Source organism: Triticum dicoccoides, chromosome 1B (genome assembly GCF_002162155.2).
Source record: "Triticum dicoccoides isolate Atlit2015 ecotype Zavitan chromosome 1B, WEW_v2.0, whole genome shotgun sequence".
Lineage (NCBI taxonomy): Eukaryota > Viridiplantae > Streptophyta > Magnoliopsida > Poales > Poaceae > Triticum > Triticum dicoccoides.
In genome coordinates, this window is record NC_041381.1 from 548,882,043 (window position 1) to 548,901,826 (window position 19,784).

Sequence of the window (19,784 nt, forward strand, 5' to 3'; positions counted from 1 at the left end):
ATAACTCGAGCGGAAGGGCGCAGGCAAGAGAGGCAACCACCGCTTCAGCAGCAAACCCTTCCCGATTGTTGGAGAGCACGCCGAGATCTGCCCCCCATGGCTTCCGCGCCGACGCAGCCGCCCCTCCTCCCGGTCACCAACCCCACGGCCGCGGGCTCGGCGCCCGCCTCCGGCGGCGGTGGCGGCCTGGACGCGCCGACCGCCACGCCGGCGTTCCGGCTCTTCATGAGCCGGATCTCCGAGTCGGCGCGGCGCTCGCTGTCCGACCGGCGCCCGTGGGCCGAGATGGTCGACCGCTCGGCCTTCTCGCGGCCGGACTCCCTCTCCGACGCCACCTCGCGCCTGCGCCGCAACCTCACCTACTTCCGCGTCAACTACACCGCCGTCGTCGCCTTCGCGCTGGCCGCCTCGCTCCTGGCCCACCCCTTCTCGCTCCTCATCCTCCTGGGGGTCCTCGCCGCCTGGTGCTTCCTCTACATCTTCCGCGCCTCCGACCAGCCCGTCGCGCTCTTCGGCCGCACCTTCTCCGACCGCGAGACGCTGCTGGGGCTCGTCGTCGCCTCCATCGTGGCCTTCTTCTTCACCCCCGTCGCGTCGCTCATCATCTCCGGGATGCTCGTCGGCGGCGCCATCGTCGCCGCCCACGGCGCCTTCCGCATGCCAGAGGACCTCTTCCTGGACGACGCCGACGCGGCCAGCGGCAACAGCGCGGCCCAGGGGCTGCTGTCCTTCCTCGGGGCACCCGGATCTAGGGTTTGAGGCGGCGGGCGACGAGATCTGGTAGGCTTCCTGGGCGCGACAAGTTCGTCTTAAACTGGAGTTACCCTGGATCTGATATTGCTTTAACTGTGCCCTGTATCTTCTCCAGTTCATCGTTCTGTAGTTACAGATCTATTGGTTTATTGTTGATCCTGATCGATGCGCCGACTTTTGCCTATATGCACCATTTTCTCTCGTGAGTTCCACGTTGCGATGGAAGTTTAGTGTTCAAGACTTGAGTACTTTTATATAAATGTATGATGTTTAACTATATCAGTGATGTAGATGGTATGTTCTCAGGGTAATGAAAGCATAGTACTAGTACACTCCTTTGGTCCTTTTGTTGTTTGTGATACTTGATAGATGAATGTCGAGTATTTTCTGGCATTTGTTGTTATTTAATAGTTATTCTCTGAGAAATCAATGTTTACTGGTATAATGGTATTCCAATGCTGCCCTGAGGTAGTGTTTCAGTCAACAGATATTTGTGACGAACTTCATATTTTTGTAACTTGAGTCAATAGATATTTGTGACAAACTTCATATTTTTGTAAGTTGAGCTATGTTAATAGCTGACATTAGGAATACGATAATGTTGTGCTGCATCAGCATGCACTTGGCTTCATGTTATTTTGAGATTGATGGGTGGTAGTGCTATTTCTCTTGGATTAGACTAGAATCCTGCACTTTGCTTTCTTGGGTCTGCCCTTCTGTCTCAGGGCCCTTGATGAGGAATCACCTGTCACTTTTATTCTATGATTGCACATAGAAATTCAAGAACAGTCCAATTTTTTGTCAAGATATGGCAAAGCTTTTGAGGAGTATAAAATCCGTGCCAAGTCAGCTTTAAACTTTATCTGCGTTTTGATTAAGAATGCTGAATTCCTAGTTCTAAAGGTGTTGTGTCTTGCTTGTTGAACATGTACCTCGGAGTTTTCCTATAGCTAAGAATGTTTTTTTAGTGTATAAACTAAGAAGGCAGTACAGTGCCTGGTTTTGCATGCTGAGCAGTGAGTTTCAATCCTTTGGTGCTTCTGTTGTTTGTTATACTTGATAGATGAATCTTTGAGTATTTTCTGGCATTTGTTGTTAAATAATAGTTATTTCTGTCAGAAATCAATTGTTACTGGTATAATGGTATTTCATTGCTGACCTGATCTAGTGTTTCAGTCAATAGATCTTTGTGACAAACTTTGTATTTTTGTAAGTTGAACTATGTTAATAGCTGACGCTAGGAATACCATAATGATGTGCTGTATCACAGTATCAGCATGAACATGGCTTCGTGTTATTTTAAGATCGATGTATGGTAGTGTTATTTCTCTTGGATTGGACTAGATAATTGTGAAGGTGTTGTGTCTTGCTTGTTGAACATGTATCTCGGAGCTTTCCTATAAGCTAAGGATGTTTGTTTTAGAGTGTACAAACTAAGAATGAGGCACATTGCCTGTTTTGCATGCTGAGTAGTGAGTTTCTATGTTGCAAATCTTTGAGCAGTTTTTTTTTTTGCCCATTCCTCTCTAGGCTCAGGAAGGGTTTATTTCTAATACAAATGCCGAGAATGGTTTTACTGTGAAAATAAAGTGCAGCTTGTTAGGGTTGGTCGTTCTTGACAAATCGTTTTGACAGCAGCATTGGCATACTCAGGTGCCCAATGAAGGTACTTTGCTCCTTTTCTTGACTGTAGAATGTGATCCATGTTGAGACCTCTCAACTCAAGCTTGCTTGGCATTAGAGCTGATCATACTGGAGAGCATGGAATGTGAAAGTGAAGTCCGAATAGCTGCAATCCTGAGGCTGCAGATATGCTTATCTGATACTCCATCTGCAACTTAATACTATAAGACAATTTGTCAAAAAAAAAACCCGACTTACATTAAGTTACAGAAGGAGCAGATATCATGTTTGATAATGTTTCTGGTTTGCTTTTGTGCTGGTTGCATACCAGCCCTCGCCTGGTCAACGACCGCAGCGGCTAAATTAGTTGGTGTGTTTGTACTATATCTGTTTCTGTTTATACAGACTGTAGCCAGGATGAGCACGCCAACTACAGAATACAGATGCAATGATACTGAAAATTGTGCTCATTTGACGAATTCTATACCATTTGTGCCGCCTGCAACTTGCATATGTTTGGCAAAACAATCCAATCTCTATCTTGTCTACCTGAAGCAGAAAAGTCTCGACCCCTTTGTGTTTGATCGAGCTATGTCCCTATATCTCTCGTACCTTTGTTGGTAGGGAGTTCGATTTGATCGAACCACGTTATCTTATCTCTGTCTTTAGACTGGAGTTCAATCTTGGTAAAGGCTACTGGAGGATCGGTCTATCTTGTTGCCTCGGAACGGGACGGAGAAAGTTATCGGGGCTCGCACGTGATGCACGCACGCAGCACCGGAGCGGAGCGTCCCTCTCTGGTTCGCTTTTGTTGTTAATGTTCAAGGGGCCCAGGTGGCATTGACGGCCTCTTCCAGATAATCTAAGCTACTATTCGCAAAAAAAATTTCGATAATAATCCGAGCTGCCCCCTGGGTTACGCTTACGCAATACGCATACCCGCGGCGGAACACCCACGCGACACCACCACCCAGCTCGGGGCTCCGGACTCCTTCCGCTCCTCCACTGCCCCGATCGATTCCTCTCGTCGCTCTCAGATCTCCCCATCATCGCGTCCAGCCCTCGCCCCCTAAATCCCCCAAACCCAAACCCTACCCCACCTCCCCACGCAGCCATCATGATGGCCGCCGAGCCCTCGTCGCCGTCCGCCACCGCCTCCGCGGCCGCCGACGACCTCGAGACCCTCGCCCTCGACTCCTCCCACTCCTCGCCCGCCGCCGCCACCGACCCGCTCCTCCGCCCGCCCTCCTCCTCCTCCAACGGCGCCGCCGCCACCCGCCACGAGCCCTTCGTCATCGACGACTTCCTCGACGACGACGAAGACGAGGAGGACGACGACCACGCGCCCCAGCCTCTCCCCGCCTCCCGCGCGCCGGCCGCCGCCGCGAACGGCGAGGCGGGCCCCGAGTTCTCCCGGATCACCGTCTCCGACCCGAAGAAGCACGCGGAGCCCGTCTCCGGGGCCGCCGGCGTCATCCCCGGCTCCGGGAGCTACTTCTCCTACCTCGTCACCACGCGCCTCGCCGACGGTGCCGCCGAGGTCCGCGTGCGCCGCCGCTTCCGCGACGTCGTCGCCCTCGCCGACCGCCTCGCCGCGGCCCACCGCGGCCTCTTCGTGCCCGCCCGCCCCGACAAGAGCCTCGTCGAGGGCCAGGTCATGCAGCGCCACGACTTCGTCAGCCAGCGCTGCACCGCGCTCCAGCGCTACCTCCGCCGGCTCGCCGCGCACCCCGTCGTCGGCCGCAGCCCTGACCTCCGCACGTTCCTCACCGAGCCGGGCGCCATCGCCGCCTTCCAAGGCGAGGCGCCACGGCACTGGACCACCACGGTGAATGCCGCCATCCCGACCGTCCCGGCGAAAGCTGGGAGAGACTTGTTTGGGATGTTTAAGGATTTGAAGCAGACCGTCGTCAATGGGTTGGTGGCGACGAAGCCACCGCCTGTGGAGGAGGAGACTGATACAGAATTCCTGTCGCACAAGTCCAGGCTCGAGGACTTGCAGCAGCAGCTCACCACGACGTCTCAGCAGGTGGGTGTGCCACCATCATCTCCCTTGCTTCCCAGACATAGTATCATTATTATCGTGCATAGACAATCTTCACTATAACAAGTTAGGTTGTATAGCAAAGTTCAAAAGTAGATCAGCCAGCCTCATATAACTTAAGTAACATCAATCTTATAGGAAGCTGTTACTTGCTTCATACTTTCATCACCTAGGGAAAATCTAATTGCCAAACGGTCTTAGTGCATGACCATCTGAGCGCCATTGATGGGAGGATGAATGAATATCAAGAGATGAAGGGGGAGGGGGAGGGAGAAGGGGAAGGAGCAGGAAGAGGGAGTGGGGCCTGACCTCAACTCTGACCACCACCGCAGACGGGAATACGTCGCCCTGTGTTTATTTCTTATGCGTGGCAGCACAATTAGCACTTTATATAAATTTATGTACTGTTTAGAATTATTTAACTCATGTTCGTAAGATGGTTTCTTTCAATTCCTCAAGCTAATTAGCTAAACAGTGGTTCAAATTTCACAACAATTTTTTGTGTTGGTTATGATCCCTGGCTATTTCAGCCTTTTTAGATCAAACCCAGGCTATTTTAACTTTTTTTAGATCAAACCCTGGCTATCTTAACTATTATCGGCATTCGATAGTTTTAGGTTTTGCCAACATATGTAGTCATAGCAGAAAATTCTGACACTGATTCATGGGCGATCATGTGATCTGTTGGGAAGTTCTGAGCTCGGTCGGTTCAGTTCATCTTCAAATATTTAATAAGGCATTTGTGTGCAGAGGGCTGCAAATCTTCTGGTTCCTCTTGTTCTGAGTCATTTCAGCTCGCGCCTTTACTTATTTTGATTGATATAGGAACCGGCTGCAGCCAACAAAGAACAAACATGAACATACTTTCAGCGGCCAAATAAAATTTCTATATGGACCATCTTACCTTCATTTTTCTAATGAATGACTAGGTTACTCTGATCTAGATGGTACTTATCTAATTCTCTGGTTTGCGAAAGAATGAAAACTGAGTTTACTTTTCCGTGAAGTTGACAAATTGGCCTATCAGAAGCAGTGTTACTAGACCCGGCCTTTGCCACCGACCTGGTTAAGGCCTCTTGGGGCCACTGGTCAGACCACATATTTTTGCTTATGTATAAAATGGTATGTGAACATACATGCATGATGTTTTATCAGAGAAGTAGCAACATATGGTATTCACCTTATATGTTTGAGGAATTTATGACATATAGTAGATAGCATGACATATTGAATAGTTGCCTCCAAAATAGTGCAATGTGAAGTTTTCTTGGTAAATAGATACGAATGTGCTCCATTCCACTTTCTGGACTTCCTTTTTTGTTATCTGCAGAATGAGTCTTGAAACGCCTATTCTGTTCTTGTGCACTCACAGTTTTCATGAAACTTTTGGAATGGTATGTTCTGGTTCAGGAAACTACTATTGTTATCTTCTAATTTTGCATTTTATATAGGCGGAATCACTTGTTAAAGCTCAGGATGATCTTCGAACAACTACAGCTCATTTGGGAATGACATTGATTAAACTGGCAAAATTTGAAAGGGAGCAGGCAACATGTAATTCCAAGAGAAGGCGAGCTGGTGTTATCCAACATTTTGCAAATTCTGTTGTCAAGTTCAGCAGGTCTCAGGCAAAATTAAATTCTGAAGTTGTACAACAGCTGGTATGTGCATATGCCACAAACTCAAATAGACATGAATACTCCCTCCGTCCCTAAATGGGTGGCGTATAAATTCAGTTAAGAAGTTAATTATTTCTAAGTTCGACCAAATATATGGAAGAAACTATCAACAACTACAACATTCAATAAATATATATGAAAACACATCTAATGGTGGATATATTGATATTGATTTGGTATTATTTATCTTCATATTTTGTATATATGTTTGGTCAAACTTAGAAGACATTGACTTTTTTGACTCAATTTATACGCCATCTATTTGGGCACAGGGAGAGAGTATCGTATCTTAGAATTTCGTATGTATTTTATCATAACAGTGAATTATTTATGGGTATGCAGGATACTATCCATGAATACTTGGAGATGATGATATCTGTTAATCATGCATTTACTGATCGTTCAAACGCTTTACAACATGTGCAAAGTCTGTCAGCAGATCTGTTTTTCTTGCACACTAGGGCAGGAAGACTTGAATCTGTATCATCAAGAGGTATTGGGCAGGAATGGACGAGGTATCAGAAGATAGAGGGATTGAAAGAAACAATAAGCACAAGAGAAGGAGTGAAAAACCAAGCTCTTAGAGAATATGAAAGTATTAAGGTAAATTGCCAAAATTGTGAAGTGATATTGTTCTTTTGGAAAACTTATGGAGCATGAAGTTATATGGAAAAATGGAAAATCATATAGAAGAAAATAAAAGTTTGAAAAATGTTCTCATTGGATGGTTTATTAATGAAAACTGGCGCACAGTTATAGTTTCTAATTTCTTTAACTGCACGTCCTCAACCAAGTCTGTTGACCAAGATAGTACGTGCTAGCATAATTGTCCTAAAGATGATATTCTTGTGACAGCTGCACACACAATCGAATAATATTAGGCATGAGTAGCATATTTTTGAAGCTTGTAAACATTATAAGAGGCATTGCTGCTATGTTTGTGAATACAAAATATCAACTAGAAAAACAGTTTGTTCAAGTCAAGTCATTATCCTTCAATATTATGTCTTTGAAAATCAGAATAAATTTAGGATTACCGTCACCATGATGTGGGTTGGTGGCTAACATGTAGTTAAACTTTGTTCATAAGTATATTCTGTTACCTTTTCTGGTTGACACACTCCGCAGGAAAGCATAGCTACAGCTGGGATATAAATTCAAAGGAGGGACGAGTTCTAGCTAGTGAAACTATACATGATAATCCGCATATAATGTGTTAGTTGAGCTATTGCTGCTGCTGCTGCAAAAAAAAAGTCTTCAATTTTGTAAGAGTTTCCCAAAATTAAATGGCTGATCAGGTAGATTATGTATGCATACTAGGTTTTCTATGATAACATATTGCTTTGCTTTTAAGAGATCCCAAAGGGTGGTCTTTGTCTTTGTGCTAAGATCCTGGGAGTGGATCATTACTGTTATGGCGCTGCTAGAAGGAGGGCGCGAGAGGGCCGGCCGGGGGCCTTTCTGCCCACGGCCGGGCAAGAGGGAAGGGATTTCCTTCTTAATTCTTGCTTGATTAGATTGATACATCTCCTCTCTTTATATAGAGAGGTTTACTTGACTCCCAAGCAAGGCTTACTTGACCCCTAAGCAAACGGCCCTTATATCTAATTAACCCTAAGACTAACGGGCCCATTAGGCCCATTACGTACTCTAACACTACACCCCACCTGGACATGCAGCTTGTCCTCGAGCTGCAGCCTAACCAACTTATAACCATGACTCGACGCAACACAAACCTAACACCTAAAAACAAGCCTTTTACATCTCGGCTTGTGTTATTACTCTCAATCTGAAATAGACTGTGATGCTTTATTTTGGACGTGCACGTGTACAGCCACCTGGATCCCATGGACACCACCTGGACAGAAGGAGTGCATGTGTATGGATGTTGGTCTGCACTGCACAGGGAAGAGTGGAGGGCTTGCGATGGAGAATGTCGAGGAGGGGTGCGCCCCCCCCAACTGCTGATGTCGCAGACTTTGAGGTCGCTGCCCACGAGGAAAACAGCATGCCCGCCGCCCGTGGGGGAAACCGCATGCCCATGCCCAAGATCCCCGACGCAGCGGACGAGATCGAGGTCCTTTGCGCAGCGAAGGGCAACTTGGAGGAGCGGCAGCTGCAGACCATGCATCTCCCGCACACGCCGACGCGCTAGGAGGCCGCGCGCAGCAGCTTGCAGCCTCACCGCCGCCGACACGTGGCGGGTAGCGATCCAAGACGGAAGCGGTGACGGCGGCGGCGGGGACTTTATCTGCTGGATGTGGATGCCTTGGGATGGCGGCGGCGCTGATGGGAACAAGGTCGTCGCAGTCCCGTCGTAGGGCATCCCATACTGGGCGGCGGAGCTGATCGGCGGTGGCTGCTGCAGCTGCGGCGGCTGCTGCGGTGTCGCGGCGGGCAGCGGCAGCGGCTACTGCGGCGGAGCGCCGGGCGCGGCGGAGGCCGCCAGGAGCGGCGGCTGCCATTGCAGCCAGGGCTGGGCGGTGGTGGCGTTGGATGGCAGCTGCAGCGGCCCGGCGAGCGCGGCGAAGGCCGCCTGGTGCGGTGGCTGCCACGGCAGCCACGGCGGCGCGGGGGCGGCGATGGGCGGCGTAGCCGGGGGCGGCCCGTAGGACCCGGCCAAGAACAAGTGGATCTCCTGGACCGCCTTGGTTAGGTCCTGCAGCACCCCGAACACCTCCTCCGGGGTGAGGACGGCGGGGGCGGGCGCGACGGAGGATCCCGACGCGGGCAGGAGCGGGGTGACAGTCGTGGTGGTCGCCTGAGGTGACCGGCAGCGGAAGGGACGGGCTTGGCGGCGGTGAAGACATGATCGAACCGAAGCTAGCTGATACCAAATTGTTATGGCGCTGCTAGAAGGAGGGCGCGAGAGGGCCGGCCGGGGGCCTTTCTGCCCACGGCCGGGCAAGAGGGAAGGGATTTCCTTCTTAATTCTTGCTTGATTAGATTGATACATCTCCTCTCTTTATATAGAGAGGTTTACTTGACTCCCAAGCAAGGCTTACTTAACCCCTAAGCAAGCAACCCTTATATCTAATTAACCCTAAGACTAACGGGCCCATTAGGCCCATTACGTACTCTAACAATTACATATGCGTGTTTTTTTGGAGTTTCAACATGTATTTTCAGGGTATGCGAACGATGGTGCAAACTGTAGCATCATTTTTTGAGTTCGAAAATGGGTGGATGTCGATTTCTTTTTTAGAGTTGGCACATCAATTTTTGTAGGCCTCTGGGAATGTTGGGAGTGTCTGTTGCTGAATTTTGGAACCATACTGCATCCGAAAGAATTATAATTTTGCCCTTCCTTCATTTACCTTCTCTATTGAATGCAGGAAAATAACATGACTGAAATTAAAAGATTTGACAAGGATAGGCGTCGGGATCTTATTGAGATGCTGAAAGGATTTGTTATAAACCAGGTATGAATATATTGCACTATTTTGACTATGAAATGTGTGTCAGGAACTGCAACAGCGTCGTTGAACAAAAATAACCTCTTTGATATGAATTGGCAGGTCTCATATTCGGACCATTTTGCTAATATGTGGGGAAAGGTGGCAGAGGAAACTAAAGTATACGCGAACAGGAGCAACTGATGCAGGCATGCAGCTTTGGTGTACAGTAGTACTAGTATAGCAGTGGATTTTGCCCCTGACTTCAACACCGGCACAACCTTTCCTTTGTTCTCTCCAGTTTTGCCATTGTGATGCAACCTCCTCCTGAGATCTGTACAGCGCGATAATTTATTGCGGCTACCTGGTCTTGTTATAGACAATGGACTGAAAAAAGAGAGGTGAAACAGGAGTAATATTTGGTTTCATCGTGCCAGTGGCAAACACAACGAACCCAGCTTTCACACGCTGCCGACTGCTGACTGGGCTGGCTGACGAGCGTGTGGCTGTCTATCTTACTTATCCAAATGTGCATTTGGAGACCACAGTTGCACACATGCACTTTTCTTCTTCTCTGCGTACCCGTTGCCATGTTTGGGAGTTGCGTGATATCTCCTCCCTTCTATTTCCGTGGATGGCCGGGTGCCAAGCTTACATGATGCGGCTGAGGAGTGTTCAACCATGGGAATCCTACCACCGTCACAAATTCAACTGAGTTTATCACCAAAATAAAAGTCTCTTTTGCTAGTTTTGATCGAAATCTCACAATTTTGCCTGTAAAAAAGTCCGCAAGTTAAAACATTTTAGACGAAAAGCACTGACGACATACGGTTTTATTTGAAAAATTATTGAAGCTCCAAATGGCCACAACACAAATTCAAATTCTAAGTGAGTTTATCCATCACCACAACCACAAGAAGATGGCTATCAAGGTCAAGGGAAGAAGAGATTTTCTTCACTACCCTACGCACAAGAGATCGTTTGTCCCCCGCCCCCGCGGCCGCGGTGCTGCCGGCGAAGCGGAGCTCCGAAAATGTCCCACGCGCCGCTCAGAAACGCCGCCGCCTCCTTCAAACCGCTCCTCCCGTCTCCCCGCTCCCGCCTCAGCACCAAGCCCCTCACCTCCGGCGCCGCCCCCTCCCCCTCCTCCTCGTCTCCTCGCCGCAGCGTCTCCGCCTCGGCCTCCTCCCGCCGCGATTTCCTCCTCCTCGTCCCCTCCCTCGCTGTCGCCTCCGCCGTGCTTCGCGCGGCCCCTGCCGCTGCCGCCGATGACCAGGCGTCCCCACCGCCCCCCCCCCCCGAGTCGCGGACCCCCGCCCCGCCGCCCCCGACGAAGGAGAAGGAGCCCGAGGGCGACGAGTCGGCCGTGTCGAGGGTGTACGACGCGACCGTCATCGGGGAGCCGCAGGCGGTGGGGAGGGAGGCCAAGGGCCGGGTGTGGGACAAGCTGGCGGCTGCCAGGGTCGTCTACCTCGGCGAGGCCGAGCTCGTGCCCGACCCCGACGACCGCATCCTCGAGCTCGAGATCGTCACCAAGCTCGCCGCCCGCTGCGCCGAGGCCGACAAGCGCCTGGCCCTCGCGCTCGAGGCCTTCCCCTGCGACCTCCAGCAGCAGCTCGACGACTTCATGAGCGGAAGGTGCGCTACACCCCCCTTATAATTAAGTTATCCGGAGAATGACTTCCGATGAGAACATGGTTCACCTGTTTGCAATCGCATGTCGAGAAATCGCTGGAATTTTTGTTCTGTCTGCTTGACATTGCGGGCTCATGTTATGGTTCATTGTCACAGGAGATTAGCGTGCTCGCAGAATTGAACTCTGATCTCTCTAATTTTCCATCATTGGAACCTATTGGCATAATCTGCGAGTAGCAAGTAGTGTGATTAAGATTGTAAGTGTCAGGCCTGAACAACATTGCTTGAGATCAGTTTGGGTAAAACACATAAAGCTTTGGGTAAAACACCAGAGTCATAGACTGATAGATAGACCTTCTTATTCAAACTCTGGTGCTTGAGATCAGTTTGGGTAACACAAAGAGCTTGGGATTTCTCTATCTTTGCTTGGAGTGCTGATTAGTGATGTGGAGCTGTGGACATGTCTGTACCTTTCTGATTTGTTGTGAGACATGCAATGCAATAAATAACTACCGGAATATCATCGTTAACCCTTCTACCTGACTACCATGTTCCATTTAATCTGTATTTGTTCACAATGGTTATTTTCAACAGATGAAGTACACTTCAATTTCGGGCCTGAGATGAAATACACTTGGTGTCCACTTAATAGATGAATAGGCCGTGTCCTTTTCTCCTTAATACTCTATCGTTATTATAAGAATGATGGAAGCTATATGAGTTACATCTCTGTTTCTAATTAACAGTGCAGTTACTGCAGTATTTCTATCACAATTAACGTTATAGGATTTCAATGCTGATGGAGCATAGTTGAAGTAGTAACATTGATCTCGTCTTAATGAGAAAAATCTATTATCCAGAAATGAAATGCATTCTTGAGTGAGACCTCGCTTCATTTTTTGTGACATTTTAGCTTTATGTAGGATTGATGGCAGCATCCTAAAGTTGTACACGTCGCACTGGCCATCAGAGCGCTGGCAGGAGTATGAACCTCTTCTAAATTTCTGTCGTGATAATGGAATTAAGCTTGTTGCTAGTGGAACCCCACTGCAGGTGATTGATAGCTTCTATAATCTATTCACTGTATTCAACACTTGGCAGGAACTTCTAACATTTTATTACCAATACCATTGTGCACCAGCGATTCAAATTCTTCTAATTTCCTATACCTGCAAGGTTTTTTCCTTGATGCCTACTAGTTAATCTTATATCCATACTTGATTGCAGTTGTTTTGCCACATCCTGTGAAACAATTTTTTCTGTAGCTTACCGCACAACTGCTTTAGCAGGCATGTGCGCCATTGAGTACATAGACAACTCGGCATAAATTATTGAATGAGTCTAATTCTGAAACCATGATACAACTTGCGTACTGTTATGTTGTGCATACTTTTTAACCTATGAATATGAGTAGAATTTAACGTTCCCTTATTGAGTAGGTGAAAAGAACTGTCCAGGCAGAGGGGATTGGAGGCCTTTCGAAAGCAGAAAGAAAGGAATATGCTCCTCCAGCAGGCTCTGGCTTCATTTCTGGTTTTAGGTCTGGCCGGTCATTCATAGAGAATATTACATCAACTCGTGACTCTCCTTTTGGTCCGAATTCATATTTATCAGCACAGGCAAGAGTAGTTGATGATTATACCATGTCTCAGATAGTTATGAAAGAACTTAATGGTAGAGATCCTCCAGGGCTGCTAATTGTTGTGGCGGGTGCAAGCCATCTTATATATGGGTCACGAGGAACTGGTGTTCCTGCCAGAGTATCTAAAAAGTTGCCGAAGAAAGGCCAAGTTGTGGTACTACTTGATCCTGAAAGACAGAGTATAAGGAGGGAAGGTCAAATCCCAGTTGCTGATTTCTTATGGTATTCAGCGGCTAAAACTTGCACTAGAAATTGCTTTGACCGTGCCGAAATTGCTAGAGTTATGAATGCTGCTGGCAGGAGGCCTGAAGCTTTACCCCAGGTATTTAATGAAAGCAGCCACGGTCAGATCTCTGTTAGTAAAAAAAAAAAAACTTCTGTAGCCAAAACATTTCCTTATCGTCGCAGAATTGGATTTTATATAGTTTGGCTAATAGAACTCTTTCACTGAACTATTGCAGGATCTTCAGAAAGGAATAGATCTTGGAGTTGTTTCTCCTGAGATATTGCAGAACTTCTTTGACCTCGACAAAAACCCTGTTATGACTGAGCTAATTCACCGATTCCAAGTAAGAAAATATTTCGTTAATTCTGTTTTGCTCATTGGTCCTTTCCACCTATATATCTTGTTAATTTATCTGATTGGTGTTTCTGGAAATCCTCTTTGAGACTTTGAAGCACATGCTGTTCTTGATTTCAAAACAGAATAACTATTGTAATAAGACTCCATTATATAAAAATCCATTCAAGCCAATCAACTGTTGCAGGGTTTCCGGGAAAGATTGCTCGCAGACCCAAAATTCCTTCAAAGATTAGCAATTGAAGAGGCTATATCAATTTCAACCACTCTACTAGCACAGTATGAAAGACGGAAAGGGCGATTTTTTGAGGAAATTGACTATGTCCTCACCGATACTATTAGAGGGTCCGTTGTCGATTTTTTTACTGTGTGGCTACCTGCTCCAACTATTTCAGTGCTTTCTTTTACCGATGATGATTCTGGTCAGAGCTTGGGCTTTGTCAAAGGCCTCTTGGGATCATTGCCAGATAACGCGTTCCAAAAGAATACCTTTGGTCGGAATTGGAATATGAACCAGAGGGTCGCCGCAGTAATAGTTGGTGGTTTGAAACTTGCTGGTGTGGGGTTTATTTCTGGTATTGGGGCTGGAGTTTCCTCAGATCTCCTGTATGCTGCTCGAGGATTGCTGAAACCTTCAGCGAGTGTGGGAGCAGGGCGAAAGAGAGCTCCTGTTTTGAAGTCGGCAGCTGTTTATAGTTGCTTTCTTGGAACATCAGCAAATTTGCGGTATCAGGTAACTTGTTGGGATAACTTAGTTGCTTTCAGTTGAAAGGTTTAGGTTATGTTTTGTTGTGAAAGTATGAAACCTCAACCTCAAATTTGCATCTTTCTACCCGAGGTTTGTTCCGAAATATCATTTTTAGATAAAAGTAACTAATTATCATCAACCCTAATTAGTTATATTGATCTTTTGAGTTGCATAAGTAACTATAGTTCCAGGCATAAGTTGGTTATTGTTGAAATGTACTGCTTATAAATAACCTTCTTTGTGTTTAAGTCTCGGTATGGGTACTTGAAACATTTTTGCTTATTTGCAGCCAGTGCTACAAAATCTGGTAATAGATTTTCTGCATTTCGAACGTGCTCCAATGAAAAATCAATCCATTTCCAGCTTATCTACTTATTTAGTTATATGCCTCCTTCATCTAATTTTTTACTGCATTCGTGTTGCAGATCATTGCTGGCTTATTGGAGCATCGACTAGGAGAGAGCCTGGCAACTCAGTATAATCAGCCACTTCTTGCTGGTCTCTTGTCCTTTGTAGCAAGGACAGTCAACTCATACTTGGGAACACAGGTTGGACACTTCGTCTTCTAAGATTTGTGGTGCTGGTAGCATACTGTAGTCTCAAACTGTTTACCCTAAACAAACAGAACACTAAAGAGTAAGCAAACATAAATATTTCATAACAAGAAAGCTGAGAAGGGTGTTGTTAGCTCATATTGTTGCGAGGAGATCATCATCCGTTCATTGTTTTTCATACTTATTATCGGATGGTGCTCTATGTTATCTTAGGAAGCAATCAAGCAAGCGAAATGTTTATATGTGCTAACATACCGGTACTTCTGCCTTTCTCCCTCCTGACTTGCTACTATGTTTGCTGCAGCAATGGGTTGATCTTGCTCGGTACACTGGAGTACAGAAGATTCAGGAACAGCTTCCTTCCGATGAGGTCACCACACCACCCGAAACATCCCAGTTAGAGGACGGTAGAACCGATGTACAGAACCCGGATGACAGCAGCAGCAGCAACGCGGACCGATCGAGTGATCCGACCAAGTGATTTGGTCGCTTTCCGTCGGCTTCAAAGTCCACAACCATATATGTATATAGGTTCAAGACAGCGAAAGGAGTCTGGTTGCTACGATGCTGAGCCTCTCACTCTTTGATCGTCCAGGAATGGGCTATTTCATATGGGAAAAACATAAATTGCTGCAATTAGTCATTTTTATAGAGTAAATATACTCTCGTAGTCTGTACTTTGTACATATGTAAGGAGAACGCGATCAGTGTCTAGTGGATTAATTGGCACCGGCAATTAAGGGCTGTGAGTCGTGACTTAAATCTGCTGTGGGAAAGTTGTGGCTGAGCTCAGCTGGACTGCAATTGGCAAGGTTAATCAAACGAAGGAACTTTGGACTGCACAGGCACTAGAGAGCAACACCCCGTCTCGGTTCAGAGCATGTGGTGCCTGAAATCAAGCATGGCCATGCCAAACTCGCCATTTGGACGCCATGCTTATGTGACGCATATGCCACAGGAAACTCTTGGTATGAGGGCCGACGCCTTGGGCTTGGAGGGCGTCACAGCGTTATGCCGTTGCCATCTCGTAGTTACGCCAATTAGCGAACGAATTAATTGAGCAGAGTAGTAGACTTTAATAGCTTTATTTATGTGAGATATAATTGAGTAGATTAATGCCACAAACATCAAATCATAATTGATATCACACGCATTTTCGAAAGAACACAGTGAATCTTGTATAAAACCAATATTTACTATACAATGCCGAGCCTCTCACTCTTGGATCGCCCGGGAACAGACTATTTTGTTTGGGAGAAGCATAAATTATTATACTTCTCCTTTGATCGATTTTCAAGAGTAAACATACTATATTACTATTGTAGTTTGTAGTTTGTATACATATCCAAGGAGAAGAGAACACGATCAGTGTCTAGTGGATTGATTGATTGGCAGCCGCAATTAAGGGCCGTGAATCTCAACTTAATCTGCTGTAAATTCAAATCTTTCTGCCTGTTATAAAGCCAAATTTGCTCGCCATCGTCCAGAGAGATGGTAGGTACTAGGTAAGCAGGTTCGTTCTGGTGCCATCGGCCAAGTGACAAATTTTTGATGTGTTGCTGGCCACCTGTGGGTTCTGGCGAGTTCTCTCAGTGCAACCCGTGCTCCATGCATCGTAGCATGGCGACACTTAAGTTCTTTAGGCGGTGACCTCCCGCCATCTGTCCATGTATGCAGATGTACGTGGCATCTCTTCCTAGAACTCTCCATGCCTATATAATCAGGCGCGAAGCCATATCTGCTTCCTCCGTGGAATAAAGAAGTTGCTCACGAACATTGGAAAGGAGAACAGACTTGAGAAGAGAGGAGAGGTTTGAGATTCAGAAGGCGTGATCATTCATGGCGAGCGCCAAGGCGACGATGGGGCAGGAGAAGCAAGACCACTTCGTTCTCAAGAGCGGGCATGCCATGCCGGCCGTCGGGTTGGGCACCTGGAGGGCTGGCTCGGATACTGCTCACTCCGTTCAGACGGCCATCACCGAGGTATATATATATCGCCATGCCCTTGCTTGGGTTCTCAGATACAGTTTTGCAGAACTCTAGCTAGTTCGCTCGGAAATGACACTAGGATTATGCTGAATAACCTGAATGTACGTATGGTGGCTGCAGGCTGGATACAGGCATGTGGACACAGCTGCTGAATACGGAGTAGAAAAGGAGGTATATACGTACATCATTATACCGGTATCCCGTTTCTGTACTAGCCTAATCGCTAGCCTAGTAAGCGTGAACGAACACCAACTGCTTGATTTCAGGTCGGCAAAGGGCTTAGAGCTGCCATGGAAGCTGGAATCGACAGGAAAGATTTGTTTGTCACGTCAAAATTATGGTACTATGTGCAGAGTCGTAGATTGTCCTTCGATGTCAGTAACTTAACTTACGGCGTGTTTTCGACCATCTGAATTTTGATTGATATTTTTGGCTACTTCCTTTAGGTGCACGAACTTGGTCCCTGAGAGGGTGCGGCCAGCATTAGAGAGCACGCTCAAGGATTTACAGTTGGACTACATCGACCTTTACCATGTAAGAAGAAGAAAACCAGTGCCATGATTGTTGCTTTGTCTGTTAATAAGGGACAGTGCAGTGCTTGAAACTGCTTATAGTTTTACTATTATCTTCTACTTTAGTTACTGGTTCAGCTTATGGGTACAGTAACTATGCCATTGGCGATCTGGAATCAGCAACCTAGATGCGGTGCAGACCTTGTCATGCTTAAGCATGTACTAGTATTTCCTGTGACATGCACTGCATACTGAAATGCGAAATTTTTGAAACAAAACTACAACGAATGTAGATTCATTGGCCGTTCCGGCTGAAAGATGGGGCACACAAGCCTCCGGAAGCAGGGGAGGTGCTGGAATTCGACATGGAGGGGGTGTGGAAGGAGATGGAGAACCTTGTCAAGGACGGACTGGTTAAGGACATCGGCGTCTGCAACTACACCGTGACCAAGCTCGACCGGCTGCTACGGTCTGCAAAGATTCCACCGGCCGTTTGCCAGGTTGAGTGAGAACCCTCAGACTTGATCAGTAAGGCGACATTTACCGAAACCAGTTTTTTGACCTTGTATTTGTTATTTACTTGATCTGACAGATGGAGATGCACCCTGGTTGGAAGAACGACAAGATGTTCGAGGCCTGCAAGAAGCGCGGCATCCATGTCACGGTAGGACATCTCTCCTGAAAACGAGACGTGATAAGATGGCCTTGATGGTGTAACATCTCAGCAGCCTTTCTGTTTTCAAAACAGAAGTGCTTAATGGTATTCTCGTTTCCTTTATGCAGGCTTACTCCCCATTGGGTTCTTCAGAGAAGAACCTTGCGCATGACCCGGTTGTCGAGAAGGTGCGTATATTCAGAGATCAGAACATATACATTTTCCCCTGTTGAATCCAGGCTAGTATTCAAATTACGTGTGCTGTGTAGTGGCTCAGCTCAAACCATTGAACTGCAGGTGGCCAACAAGCTGAACAAGACCCCGGGGCAGGTGCTCATCAGGTGGGCTCTGCAGAGGGGGACGAGTGTGATTCCCAAGTCAAGCAAAGACGAGAGGATCAAGGAGAACATCCAGGTGTTCGGGTGGGAGATCCCTGAGGAGGACTTGAAGGTCCTGTGCAGCATCAAAGATGAGGTGAGCGACTGTGACACTACTTATACAGTCTTCACTCGAAACTGCTGCCAAAACAAAATTTGGACACGACATGGAATGTCAGGCAGCTGCTGCGTTTGAGTGGCACTTTAGCAGTACACCGCCTGAATCTGTTCATGTGGAAGCTAGTACTCGTACTTACTTACTAATAAATACACCTAGAAAAAATGCAAGTACAGTATAAGTTGGAAGATGATTAGCCGTACGTTTTCCGTGTGATCTAACCTCGTGAATGGTCCCTGGTGTTTGTCGCAGAAGCGTGTGCTGACCGGAGAGGAGCTGTTCGTGAACAAGACCCATGGGCCGTACAAGAGTGCATCTGAAGTCTGGGATCACGAGAACTGAGCTCCCACCTAAGTCACCAGTCGCCATCTACGACGACTCAAAACAATGGAGGCTGAAGGAGTGGAGTGGAGATGATGCAGCAGGCTCTTCTTGATGCTATGTAAACAACGTTGTGTACAACACAATAAATAAATAAATAACAACGGCTTCGTCGTGCCCCTTGTTCCTCCTCCTGCATGCTTTGTGTGGTTTACTATTACATCATTGCCTTGCCGGCGACGTGTAGGGTGTTCTATTGCTATTAGCGGGCTACGCTGCTGCTGCTGCGACGTGAATCCAGACGCTACCATGCAAGGTTGGTGAGATATAGAGCAGATATAAGATGAATGCAATCGGTTGCAGGCTCATACAGGACAGAGCAAGGGAGGGAATATGAAATGAAGACCTAAAAGCAGGTGCAACTTAAACTTAACTTTACAACATGGGTACTCTTTTATGAGATAAAGTCATCGGGGATCACTCGACACTTCGATCATTGGATTTAGGAATACCCGAAATACAGCTGGACTCGTCCCTAAATTTCACTTTGATCATTGCATCTTGGAATACCCGAATTACAGTTAGTGCGTACACTTTGGCTCCGTACCTGAATTACAGTTAGTGCCTACACTTTGGCTCCGTATCATGCCTATGTGACATACTTTGTTGACCACATGAGGACTCCGTATTATGCCTATGTGACATACTTTGTTCACCACATGAGGATGCATGTGCCATTTTACATTTTCTATTAGCAAAAGAGCCTAACGGGAGAAAAAAAAATTCATAATCTTCAATAGTTTATGACAATATTTTTCTGCATCACAAGATACACTATCACACTCTTTCTCATTGCGTGTGCCGGCCCAGGCGAAGCGATTACCCAAACGTAGTTTTCCAGCCGATGTCGTGTGGGCTGACCCAGGGTGGGGGATCCCTGTATGGGATCCCTGTATTTTTCCAGTCGATATCGTGTGGGCCGACCCAGGTGGGGGATCCCTGTTTAGAACGTATTTTTTTCAACCGCTATTCCGTGAACGGGCGCATAACTAGCCCTGTGCGTTCGGTTTATTCAGTTTACATGGTTCGATTTATACGGTTTTTCGGTATGTATGATATTAATACTTTGGTAAATACAGTATGAAATTAAAATACGGTT

At 46.9% G+C, this 19,784-nt stretch overlaps 4 protein-coding genes across 4 annotated transcripts; all 4 read left to right on the forward strand.

Moving 5' to 3' along the window:
* LOC119348667 (PRA1 family protein B2-like) lies at positions 1–1,085 on the forward strand. Its single transcript, XM_037616637.1, has one exon. The coding sequence runs from the start codon at positions 97–99 to the stop codon at positions 757–759; it is 663 nt and encodes a 220-aa protein (XP_037472534.1). The 5' UTR covers positions 1–96; the 3' UTR covers positions 760–1,085.
* Positions 1,086–3,320: 2,235 nt separating this feature from the next.
* On the forward strand, positions 3,321–9,943 carry LOC119348669 (sorting nexin 2B-like). Its single transcript, XM_037616639.1, has 5 exons — positions 3,321–4,405; positions 5,872–6,081; positions 6,442–6,702; positions 9,435–9,521; positions 9,618–9,943. The coding sequence occupies exons 1-5, from the start codon at positions 3,494–3,496 to the stop codon at positions 9,696–9,698; spliced, it is 1,551 nt and encodes a 516-aa protein (XP_037472536.1). The 5' UTR covers positions 3,321–3,493; the 3' UTR covers positions 9,699–9,943.
* Positions 9,944–10,452: 509 nt separating this feature from the next.
* On the forward strand, positions 10,453–15,440 carry LOC119348668 (protein RETICULATA-RELATED 5, chloroplastic-like). The gene is made up of 7 exons (XM_037616638.1): positions 10,453–11,132; positions 12,053–12,182; positions 12,569–13,093; positions 13,233–13,340; positions 13,539–14,084; positions 14,525–14,647; positions 14,958–15,440. Exons 1-7 carry the CDS (start codon positions 10,528–10,530, stop codon positions 15,132–15,134), a joined length of 2,214 nt encoding a protein of 737 aa, XP_037472535.1. The 5' UTR covers positions 10,453–10,527; the 3' UTR covers positions 15,135–15,440.
* A 980-nt stretch (positions 15,441–16,420) lies between these two features.
* LOC119308177 (aldose reductase) lies at positions 16,421–18,801 on the forward strand. The gene is made up of 9 exons (XM_037584298.1): positions 16,421–16,636; positions 16,763–16,813; positions 16,909–16,982; positions 17,089–17,176; positions 17,448–17,654; positions 17,747–17,818; positions 17,938–17,997; positions 18,107–18,283; positions 18,557–18,801. Exons 1-9 carry the CDS (start codon positions 16,493–16,495, stop codon positions 18,644–18,646), a joined length of 963 nt encoding a protein of 320 aa, XP_037440195.1. The 5' UTR covers positions 16,421–16,492; the 3' UTR covers positions 18,647–18,801.
* Positions 18,802–19,784: the final 983 nt, after the last annotated feature.

Excerpts from the sequence above, each read along its gene's own strand:
- LOC119348669 (XM_037616639.1), top strand. The coding sequence starts at position 3,494 with ATGATGGCCGCCGAGCCCTCGTCGCCGTCCGCCACCGCCTCCGCGGCC. Across the intron at positions 6,082-6,441 it reads CTGAAGTTGTACAACAGCTG|GATACTATCCATGAATACTT; the intron begins GTATGTGCATAT and ends ATGGGTATGCAG. Across the intron at positions 9,522-9,617 it reads AAGGATTTGTTATAAACCAG|GTCTCATATTCGGACCATTT; the intron begins GTATGAATATAT and ends ATGAATTGGCAG.
- LOC119308177 (XM_037584298.1), top strand. The coding sequence starts at position 16,493 with ATGGCGAGCGCCAAGGCGACGATGGGGCAGGAGAAGCAAGACCACTTC. Across the intron at positions 16,637-16,762 it reads TTCAGACGGCCATCACCGAG|GCTGGATACAGGCATGTGGA; the intron begins GTATATATATAT and ends TGGTGGCTGCAG. Across the intron at positions 18,284-18,556 it reads TGTGCAGCATCAAAGATGAG|AAGCGTGTGCTGACCGGAGA; the intron begins GTGAGCGACTGT and ends TGTTTGTCGCAG.
- LOC119348668 (XM_037616638.1), top strand. The coding sequence starts at position 10,528 with ATGTCCCACGCGCCGCTCAGAAACGCCGCCGCCTCCTTCAAACCGCTC. Across the intron at positions 12,183-12,568 it reads CTAGTGGAACCCCACTGCAG|GTGAAAAGAACTGTCCAGGC; the intron begins GTGATTGATAGC and ends CTTATTGAGTAG. Across the intron at positions 13,341-13,538 it reads AGCTAATTCACCGATTCCAA|GGTTTCCGGGAAAGATTGCT; the intron begins GTAAGAAAATAT and ends CAACTGTTGCAG.
- LOC119348667 (XM_037616637.1), top strand. The coding sequence starts at position 97 with ATGGCTTCCGCGCCGACGCAGCCGCCCCTCCTCCCGGTCACCAACCCC.